Raw genomic sequence first — 11,755 nt, forward strand, 5'->3', positions numbered from 1 at the left:
TACTTCAAGGCTGGATTATTGTAACTCCTTATTATCAGGGTGTACCAAGAAGTCAGTCAAGTCGCTTCAGCTGATTCAAAATGCTGCAGCTCGTGTACTAACCAGAGTTAGGAAAAGGGACCACATTACTCCTGTTCTGGCTGCCTTACACTGGCTCCCTATAGAACACAGGATAGAATTTAAAATTCTTCTTCTCGCCTACAAAGCCCTTAATGGGCAGGCGCCATCTTACCTTAAAGAACTCATTATACCCTATTGTCCTACTAGGGCATTGCGTTCCAAGAATGCAGGGTTGTTGGTTGTTCCTAGAGTCTCTAAAAGTACAATGGGAGCCAGAGCCTTTTCTTATCAAGCTCCACTTTTGTGGAGTCAGCTTCCAGTTTGTGTTCGGACGGCAGACACCCTATCCGTTTTTAAGAGTGCGCTTAAGACCTTCCTTTTTGATAAAGCTTATACTTAGGGCTGATTAGATTCAGCCCCTAGTTTTGCTGATATAGGCTTAGTTTGTCGGGGGACATCTTACTTCTTCCTTCTCTCTGTCTATACCTGTGTACTCTCATGTTCCGATTAACCCAGCTTCCCCAAATGTCTTTCTTTTTGGTGTCTATATACGCCGGGATCCGGAGTCATGGATGATCCTGCGGTCCTGTGTCATGGATTGCGAGTCCTGGATCTTGAGTCGTGGCTGTGGTCCTGGATCATAAGTCCTGGATGGATATCCTCATGGATTCATCTTCTTATTATACACACATGCATTTCCAAACATTTGGACTACCTATGTTGCAAATGTATTATCTTTTCAATTTATACACGGCATCTATTGCACGTCTGGGAGAGGGATCCCTCCTCTGTTGCTCTCCCTGAGGTTTCTCCCATTTTTCCCTTTAAACTGTGGGGTTTTCTCTGGAAGTTTTTCCTTGTACGATGTGAGGGTCTAAGGACAGAGGGTGTCGTATTGTCATACTGATATTCTGTACAAACTGTGAAGTCCACTGAGACAAATGTAACATTTGTGATATTGGGCTATATAAATAAACATTGATTGATTGATTGATTATAAACTGCATAACTCGAGGTATTCCTCTGTCCCAGTTATGCCTCCTACACACGGTCATAATAACCCACGAGCACCGTTATAACGCCTCGTGTGGACAGCATGCACACACCTCTCATCCCCTGGGCGTGTACGCGCCTCATGATGAGAGACGGAATGAAATGCAGCGTGTGGAAACTCCCTCGCAGCCCTTTTGCCTCACGGGCGGCGGCGGTGATGGCGTGGCTCGTCAGCATGACGACCATTACGGCACATCACAGAGAAGCCTCTCCCCCCAGCAGTTCCATGGGATACAAGAAACACTCCTGTCATCCGAGGAACAGTGTCTTGCGAGGTTTTTACCCCGCTATTTTTCTAAATCTCGGAAAAAAACGGGGGAGTCGCCCCTGTACATTGCTGTACAATCAATGTGTTGATTCGCACAGACAACAGGCAACGGCTATGGAAGCAGCCTACCTCAATCGCCAGGGAGGAGTACGATCTGCACAGCTTCTGAACGCCGCCAGGCAGCTGCTGTTCTGGGCGCGCACAACAATTCCCGGCGAATTGAACAGAGGGGCTCGCAGAGCACAGCAGCCGTGTTATACGAGGAGTACGGACTGTGACTCAGACCTGTGTCACGCGCACTGGCGCCTCAGTGGGATTTGGCTTTGGTGTTACGCGCACTAAAGCAAAGCCCCATTTGAACCTTTAGACCAGGTTCCCCTTAAACTGTTGTCAGCCAAAGTAGTATTACTTTTGGCTCTATCAGCGAAAAGGGTGAGTGATTTGTCTGCTCTCTCTGTGGCTCCATCATGCCTCCGGATCCAAGGAGATGGCAGTTCAGCTGTTTTACGCCCTAACCCGGCTTTTATGCCAAAGGTCATCACAAGCTCTTTTAGAGTCGAGAGTGATCACCTTGGATGGCTTCTTTCCCCCTACTCACAGATCGGAAGAAGAAGCCGCGTCTCATCTCCTCTGTCCTGTGCGCGCGCTGTTCTGCTAGTGGCACGCACGGCTGCCTTGCGCCATTCTCAGCGCCTGTTTGTGCATTATAGAGAGCACTCGATCGGGCAACCTCTGTCTGCACAACGGCTGTCACACTGGCTGTGTGAAGCTGTGTCACAGGCATATATCTCCTCATGGGGTGGATCCCCCGGAGAACATCAATGCGCACTCCACCAGAGGAATGTCCTCCTCCACGGCTTTGCACGGAGGAATGTCAGTGGAAGACATTTGCACTGCTGCATCTTGGTCTTCCTCCTGTTCATTTATTCAATTGTATTTAAGGGATTTCTCCCATTCCTCTCTGGCACACCCTGTACGGAGTGTCTTGTCAGAGTGAGTGACGTCAGGGATCCAGCTGGAATCTCCTGTCTGACACGCAGAGAGCTGCTGTTCCCCTTCTATGATCGCTGGGCAAGGTGGGACCTTCGGCTCCACTTTCTCACAGCGGCTGGGTCTGTATTGTTCCCAGCCTTCATCCCGTCAGGGAAGATAGGCATGTAGGCATGATAGGCATGCTATGTTCCAGGCACGGTGATGCGCCATTACGCATGGCACAACAGGCATGGGGTGTTATTGAGCAGGTGTGTCTGTGCTTCTAGTGCCGGGCGCACCCAGTGGGGCGCAGACTACATCATGCTTCGCCCTTAACCCAATAGCGATAGCCTTAGAGGGCGAAGCTATATACGAAATAGAACTGAGGTTACCTACTGTAACCCCAGCTTCTATGAGTAAATGGCGCAGCCCTCTAAGTGCTGGGCCCCACTGGCTCTACGAATAGCTGAAGAAAAGTTATTTTGTATGGGAGCAGATTGCCGGGCCTCCTTCCTATTTATACCGGAAGGAGGCCCGAGGGCGGGGCCCACCTTGCGGGTGGGCGTGGACTACAAGTGTTTCAGTGCTGCGCGGGTGCGCAGGGGGATTACCTAATAGCGATAGCCTTAGAGGGCTGCGCCTTTCACTCATAGAAGCTGGGGTTACAGTAGGTAACCTCAGTTCCATTTTCACTCTCGTCCATCGAAAACATGTTTTATGCGGCACTAGAGATAGATTTGGGTTCTGCCCGCTCTGTATTAATGTCATGTGGATTTTCCTGTCATGTTGACAGGTTATCATCATGTAGGCGTTGATAAAAGCTCATTCTAATGTTGTGTTGTGTGTATGAAGATACGAAATAAAGTTTTGCATTGCCTATCGTGCTATTTGTGTTTATTATTTTAATCACACAGCGATAAGAAACAATAACAATGTGCCTACACAACTGTCAGTTGCAGCCTTAGCATTAGTATTGGTTATAGTAACAGCTACAACATTGAAATACTTCTAGGCAGATTGAGTAGTATAATGGGAGAATGAACAGAGGGGCAGAAACATCCATCTGAATAATAATAACTTTATTTGTATAGCACCTTTCATACAGGGGATTGCAGTTCAAAGTGCTTTACATCAGTAAGAAATCAGATATACAATCAGTGTAAAACAAGCAGCAAGAGCAAAGCATAAAGTGGGATAAAATAATGCAGATATATATTATATATATATAGTAATCCCAACAGGCCATCTTGTTTATGGTTTGATTCAGTTTTAGTAGAATATAAAATAAATGAATGAATGATGAAATTAGCATTTAAAGTGCAGACATACTATAATTATATTGAGGTACTCGAGACTAATCCTGCAACTTTATAGTTCTGCTCCACAACAGTTCGAGAATTAAGAAACCATCACATATGAAAGGCTACATGTGAATAGAGGGGCAGAAAACCGGCTTGCACATTTACATTCAATCTTGAACAATGAACAGCGGTAGACAGTATCTCATTTAGTATCATCATCCTGCGCTTCGCCGGAGGCCTTCGAGTGCTGAGTGTGCTTGCCCTCTCTCCGAGCGGTGCCGGTGTGGTGCAGATGGTGGATTCTGCCAGGGGAGTGCAAGGCTCAGCATCAAAGTGGAAGGACTCCTCGGTGGTGCTGGTCGAGGTTTCACTGCTGGTGCCACCGGGGGTTGATTCTGCAGCCACCGGACGTTCCTTAATTTTTAAAAAATAAATTCACAGTTAGTTGGATTTAATACCATGGCTTCTTGAAACTGTTTACTAAGCATTCATAACAAAACAATACCCTGAAATGTGTGTGCCATTAGTTTGGGGTGTGGTCAAGTGTGAGAGGTACATTGTAGACACATTGCGATGGCTCTATTCAGATGCTAAAGACATACTTCTAGAAGATTCAGAACACTACAAAATATAATCAAGACATATTTTATCACGTATTACTGTAGTATAGGTTAAGATAAAAGCGTTATTGATCCCATGGTGAATTTCATAAGCTACCCAGCAGTATATCATGTAATTTAAATTAGCTCCTCCTTTACCAGCTGCAACATTAAGGTGATGAGCACATCAATAATTATAATACAATAATATATATATTATTCTGTTATTGTTATATTTACCACTGTAACCACCAAATGAATGAAAATAATGTTTTTGTAAATGAAAGAAGCAAGAAACACTTATTTGTACTCAACAAATAAAATAGTTACCGTGATGGTGAGGTTCGAAGTACTCTCCTCCCTTCTTGTAAACCGCAGCCTGGTCAGGATCCACTGCTGTCTGCCAGTCCTTTGTGCTCCACAACTACCTGAAGTGGCAAGTTTCCTGTACCGGGTGTACTGGGTTTGCAGAGAATCCCACTTGTTCCTCAGCTCTTTCTCTGAAGCACACACATAAACGATGTAAGCATTGTGGCTAGTTAGCATGTCCAATTCATATCTATATGCAGTGCCAAACTGCACAGCTAGCAACAGCTAGCAACAAGATAACAACAAAACACAAGGTTGAAATAAAAAATTACATTTCACGTTAACGTCACTGTACGCTGGCAAACAATAAAAAGCCACCAGTATCTGCTAAAGAGCTCAATTGATGAAAAAGATAATCTTACCCGAGAAACCAAGTTGCGTTTCAATCTCTCGCCAAAGTCCGGTTTTCACTACTCGGTTCGAGTACCTTTTCTCTGTGATGTCGTACAGAGCTGGCCTCTCCTGGATCAAGGTGATGAGTAGGTCTTCGTTTCCGTCATTCCAGATCGCCATGATGAGATGAAAATGAATAGCAGTCTGTGTGTGCCTTCTTAAATCGTTTGTTTACGTCCCTCACTTCCGTGTTTCGCTTCTCATGCACTGATTTGCTAGCTGAACAGCCAATCAGAGTGATTGCTTGGTCCGGAATCAGCCATGCATCGGGTCAGGCAGTCCAAATAAGGCGTGTCACGGCCAACGGTGCGGGACACACCAAATTGAGTTTGGGCGACAGGACACGCTTCGTCTTCCGAATAACGAAAACGGACGAAATCGGCCTGGTGTGTCAGGGCCTTAATGTAAACAGCAGCGCGCTGGTCTCGTGAGAAACGGAGAGTAGAACAACCAATCACATCTTCAATTGAAGAAATTGAAATGTGCCCATTCGCTAGTCTGACAGGTGCGTGGTTCTCACTGCGCCTCATACCGGTGCAACTTCACAAATATATGCCGCATTAATGGATTTGACCTGCAGTCACCGCATCTGGGCTGAATTAAACACGTATTATTTTAGTCCTGTGTGTTTATAGAGAGGCGAAGTCCCGCCCATCTACTTCCGACCCATGGGACCCCGGAAGCGGAAAATTATACATTGACGTCAATGGAGAGAGAAAAGTCATCTTTCGATCCCGTTTGAATTGTGCCACGAATGACACATATGATGTTTGTCAAATTAAAAGAACATTTTGCAAGTCAAAAAAATAAAAATGTGTCGTAAAACTGTGAAGTTACAATTTTTTTTGTGTGAAACCGCTCAGTGAACTACAGGTCTCTGGTCTCGCACAATACGCGTCACCATCACAAAGATGGCTGTCACGTTAGTAAATTTCACCTGTTTCTTTCAGAATGAGGCGAAAAAGTATAAAACGAGGTGAAAATCACTACAAGTCTGGGCATGTTGAGAGCTGTACATACACGAAAGGGAGCGGTTCTGTAAGAGCCAGCATGCGGGACCGGCTTTACAAGGTTTCAGTGAGTAATATGAGTGCAATGTTTAAGGTTAATGTCAGCTAGCTAACAAGGTACACTAACGTGTTTTGTTTTAGAAACTAGTTTTCTCCTTAAGAACTTTGTGGTGTCTGTGTATGCTGTGGATAACATTAGTGTTCACAAGAACAAGATACATTCCCGTGTTTTGTTTTAGTTGCTCTTCAGATTGAAGCGGCCAGTTCTATATCGACTATATGTGTGATCTCCTTTTTACATCTCGTTGTGTCATTTGAGTTTATTTGCTGTGTGTAGATTCAAGGATTTTGGTTATCTTGTCCGGGGATGCAAACTTGTCACCTTTCGGCGAAATTCTCCGTTTTGAATCCAAAATAGGTCGTTTTTGTGATTCCTGTAGATCTGCAATAAAAATATTTTTTGGGTATGGGAGGGGGTCTGGGACCCGGATTAATGTGCGGCCGCGAGCTTTTTTTATATATATTATAATGAAGCGCGAGCTGTGTGCTCGAGTCTTCCTGCCTGTCGGCTCTGCTCATGATGTATAATAAGCCTCTGCTGCTCGGCGATGATGGTCTAGCTTCAGCAGCTACATTACCTACGGTGCGTTCGTTAATATTAACTGTGCGTCCGGAGTCCCTGTGGCACAGACTGGACCGCTGGTGAACAGCTGTTAGAACGGGCCGTTCAGGTGTTCACAATAGAGCTCCCTGTCGGAGCGGCAGAGCGTGATGTGCACTGAAAAGTTTTTTTTCCCCGTCGCAATATTATCGTTGAGCTAGCTAACTAGCATACATTGTCACTATCTGCTAACGTTAGCTTTAGCCTTCGTTTTCTAATCGTTTTTTTCATAGGCTATAAACAGAGGTGGTATAAGTATATATCTTGTAATTGATTAAAATTAGAAGTACTCAGTTCTTGTACTTGAGTAAAAGTAGAAGTACCAGAGTGTAGGAATACTCTGTTACAGTAAAAGTCCTGCATTCCAAATGTTCCTAAAGTAAAAGTAGAAAAGTATTATTATCAAAATATAGTGAAAGTAGCGACAGTAAAAGTAGTCATTTTGCAGATTGGTCCATTTCAGAATAATATGCTACGTTTTATAATGATTGATCATGAAAGTGTTCTCAAAGCTGGTAAAGGTGCAGCTAGTCTGAATGACTTTGTATACTGCAGGGTAGCTTTTGGATTTACTCCAGGTGGAACTAAAGTCTGATTTAACACTTGATTATATTTCACATCATTCATCCACATCTGTAAAGTAACTAAAGGTATTACATACATGTAGTGGAGTAAAAGTACACCATTTACCTCTGAACTGTAGTGGAGTAGAAGTACAAAGTAGCAAAACATTGAAATACTTAAGTAAAGTACGAGTATCTCAAAATTGTGCCCAAGTATAGTACTTGTTGAGTTTATGAACTTAGTTACTTTACACCAGTGGCTATAAAGATAGAAAGACTAAGCCTTGCACAGAGGCCTGAAAATACATTTTCAAAATGCTCAACAGTGCTGCCAAAATTATAAACTGACTGCTACACAATTAAAATAAATGCTTTTTATATATTTCTATTAGATGTGACTCTATGGCGTTTCTGTTAATATTAACACTGCTGCTTTAGTTGTTCTGACTGCTAAAATCCTCTGTTATTCCTCATTTTAAAGCCGATATTCTGTGGGGTCAGGGGGCTCGGATCCTTGTCACCTTTTTCATACCTGATGAGTTTGCATCCCTGTTGTCAATTTGTTTGGTTATCTAGGCACAGCTGTGTGTGACTCCCTCTGGTACACTGGTATGTGTTTTCCTAATGTAGAGAGCATTGATTAATTAATAAACTACACACTGACTCTAGATCATGACCAAATCCTTATTTTTTGATCAAATGTTTTTCAAAAAAATGTATTGTATATTATATAACAGCTGCAAATCACAGACCGGAGTCTCTGCTACTGTGGACCACGAAGGAGGGGATCATCATCCCCATCCCCAGAGACCCTGCATGGCATGGAAATCTCCTCCTCCTGGAACAATTCTACACCCAGCATATGCTCCCTGTGTTGGCCAGTAGAGAGGAGGACATTTAAATAAACATACTCTTAACACCCTCGGACTCTGCGTTGTGTTTCGTATGTGTGATGGGGTGTTATGCAGAGGGGAGGAAAACAGGACACAGCAGATTGGGATTGTGGTGGAGATGCTGAGCAGTTATTTAATTGTTGCGTGTAATTATTATTATACTGTGTGCTTCTTAGTTATTCCATCTTTTGCTGTAACATGGATCTGTATGTAACTCTATATTTAATTGTTATCTACCACACTTCCTTCTACATCATACACCATCATTATACATGGATGTCGGTGCAGTCCACAATAATTTTGCAGCTGAAGGCAGAATGAATTTATTATTGACTCAGAATGAAGCACAACTTCATGTCATACAATACATTGACGTTATTTGTAATTGTGTAAAAAAAATATGAGCATTGATTAGCAAGCAGGAACAGAGAATGGTGATGGATGGAGCTGGGAAGAGAGAAGAATAAAGAAAACAGATCAACTTTATTATCGGATATTAAAAATTCAATTTCAAAACAAGTTGCCGCTCCTACAGTTTTCTAGTGTGTAAAGATGATTTCACATGACCAATGCAAAATATCACACTCAATACATGTGTGTCTCTGAGGGGTGCATTGTGCCTTTGATGTAAATAAATAATATACCATAACCAAATACTATTACGTACAGTGGAAATCAGGTTACCAGAGCAGGTCAGACCAGTGTGCATGTTCCTCAGGGTCTCAGCAGTTACAGGTGAGGTAAAGAAAATAAAAGAGAAAAAGGTCAGTAACAACACTTTAAAGTAACAACACTGAATAATTATCTCTTTTAATAATTTTCTCTCAGTAATCACTCAACTACTGTCTTTCCAACAAACAGATTGACTCACTCTCACTATCATCACAATGAAACACGTCCAGAAGAATGTCATGCAAAGCTGCTTGCCTTCCTTCCTTCGACTCTCCCTGAACTGCCTGATCTTTTAATGGTCAATGTTAACCATTTGTGCAGATAGCATTAAGTAGAAAAGATCGCTGATACTAATGTGGCGTTAGCCTACCTCCCGCCCCCTTAGCACCTGGTGGAGGGGGCGATATGCTACTCTTCAAATGTTTCACAAAATACTTACCATCATGACTACTCTTACTGTTTAACATTTTGGTTTACTTCATGTTAAGGCTAATACAAATGACAAGGCTAAGTAATGTAATGTAATATAATGCTAACTAACATGCTCGCTACTAGCTAGGTAGCTAACTTGACTATGTTCCATGCAAAACATGTATATTACCTGATATGTTTGGTCCAACGACTCCTGGTCCTTTCATCAGACGGGAAGCGATAGAACGAGCAAGTGGTATGATCTCTTTTGTGATTACAACCTCGTACAAAGCACACAGGCATCTTGTAAAAGTGAATTTATTGGAGCAATCTCTTATATTTATTGGAGGGAATAAATCAGTCTTCTTCTTCCTCTTTGCTTTGCGAGTCACAACCAGTCTTGGAGCATTATCGCCTATGACATCACTTACGCGACCCAGAATGCATTTGGGATTTGTAGTCTTTCTAGTTGCGTATTATTCATAGTCTTATATTTCAGCATTTTTACGACAAACTGTGACTTTTTTTGCATGGAAATGATTGTTTAAGATTGACAAACATCATATGTGTCATTCGTGGCACAATTCAAACGGGATCAAAAGATAACTTTTCTCTCTCCATTGACTTCAATGTATAATTTTCCGCTTCCGGGGTCCCATGGAGGCTCCCGGAAGGGGAGGGACTTCGCCTCTCTATTAGAGGCCATGTCAGCAGGCCACATCATATTATGCCAGCGTTGCGTTCACAAGACATACAAGCCACAAACTAGCAATCGAAACATGCTACAACCTGAGGGACAGTGAATGAGACACACACACACAGACACACCCACACACACACACACCTTGAGGGAGGGAGGGATAGCTGATCGCCGTGCAGCAATCAGCTGTTCCTGAGCAGAGAGAGAGAGAGAGCTGCTAAACACAACTCTTATTAATCCCCGTACCAGATACTATACAATCATAGACTGTATATATAAATGGACGTAGGGTCCGTGACGTCACCCATAGGATTCGGCAGAGTTGCCGTGAAGCCCTTAGTAGGCGGAGTCGGCCACTAACGGCTCGACAGCGACATCAGAGTTTAACTCCCGCCTACTCCAGCCTGCTCCAAATAAGGGCAAAGAGGCGGAGCCGAGGCGGGACCTGCTGCCTCCCAGCGCCATATAGAGAGAAGAGTTGCAACAATGGAGGTCCAAAATGCTTGATCGTCACGTGGTTCAGGGAGACTCAATAGTTCTCCGGAAGTTCGTGGCGGGCCATTTGAATCACGATTTGAATGCATTAATACCAGGATAGAAATGCAATTTTTGGTAATTAGCGGTGAATAAAGGTTTTGATATTTATACAACATATCGATATGTGTATGTAGTTACATCAAAGTTTTTTTTTTTTAAAAAGGAACATTTGCTATTATTTGAGGATTAAGATAAAATAAGAAGTACTTTATTGATACCAATTGGGGAAATGTTTACGCTGCAGCAGCAAAAGACAAGGCATTGTACATGAGACAGTTAAAAGACTAGAATTAAACAATCGAAAATGTAAACATCTTAAATAGAAATAAAATAGCATTACAAAAAGTAGAAAAATATACATAGTGTGAACAGCTATCTTACCTGTTAACATATACATGTTAGGCTAACGTTGCCTTGGTTAAAGAGCCTGTTGTTTATTGCTTTGAATTCTTTAAAACAAATATTATCTTCTAAAGGCCCAGATACACCGGCCCGAAATCGGCAGTAAATGGGAGTCAGGCCGAACATGAGCGTGGGCACGCCCTATTCGGAGTGGTGTGCGCCGCACCGTCGGGTCTTTTCTGCCGACCTGACGCCTTTTGCGTCGAGAACACCACCGGAAGTCGGACAAAGGGATAAAACTAATTGGCTGTTCAGCTAGCGAATCAGTGCATGAGAAGCGTTAACGGAAGTGAGGGAGGTAAACAAATGATTTAACACAAGCGTGAGTCCAAGGGCTGCTAGCTCCAGTACCTCCCGTTCGTCCTGCTCCTGTTCGTTCCTGTTTTCAATGGACGAGAGTGAAAATGGAAAGAAAAACGCTATTTGTTGTTTGTTTATATCACGGAGTCTGTTCTTCTTCTCTGTCTTCCGGTTGTTCCGGTTGTTGCCTCTTTTGAATGATGAATACACACTACCGCCGCCTGCTGGTAAGGAGAGTTATTGCCACTCACGCATGCGCAGTTCATACGTGCTTAGCTCGGATTTGCGGTGTGTTCCAGTGCGCGAAGTCGGCAAATACGCGGGAGAGTCCGGCGATGCAACAGTCGGTGTCGGCGTCTTCTCAGGTGACTGGCCGGTGTATCTGGGCCTTTAAACCTGTATGGTAGTCAGGAGCATCACATCCTAATGTTTATTGATATATTTAGAGGGAGGGGATGGGAAGGAATCCTTCAAAATTCAGATTAGATACATTTTTACCATTTCTTTAATTCATGGTGGTTTCAGTAATCCCCTGGTAATTGAGGACACAAGTAATCTAAAGTACTAATGTACTCTTTATGACTTTCAGAA

At 43.2% G+C, this 11,755-nt stretch overlaps 1 protein-coding gene across 1 annotated transcript; it reads right to left on the bottom strand.

Moving 5' to 3' along the window:
• Nucleotides 1-3,415: 3,415 nt before the first annotated feature.
• LOC307033262 (uncharacterized protein) lies at nucleotides 3,416-5,849 on the bottom strand. The gene is made up of 3 exons (XM_079671673.1): nucleotides 4,985-5,849; nucleotides 4,584-4,753; nucleotides 3,416-4,068 (listed from the first exon to the last, which is right to left on the bottom strand). Exons 1-3 carry the CDS (start codon nucleotides 5,133-5,135, stop codon nucleotides 3,763-3,765), a joined length of 627 nt encoding a protein of 208 aa, XP_079527799.1. The 5' UTR covers nucleotides 5,136-5,849; the 3' UTR covers nucleotides 3,416-3,762.
• Nucleotides 5,850-11,755: the final 5,906 nt, after the last annotated feature.

Source organism: Notothenia rossii, assembly GCF_949606895.1.
Source record: "Notothenia rossii genome assembly, chromosome: 3".
NCBI lineage: Eukaryota > Metazoa > Chordata > Actinopteri > Perciformes > Nototheniidae > Notothenia > Notothenia rossii.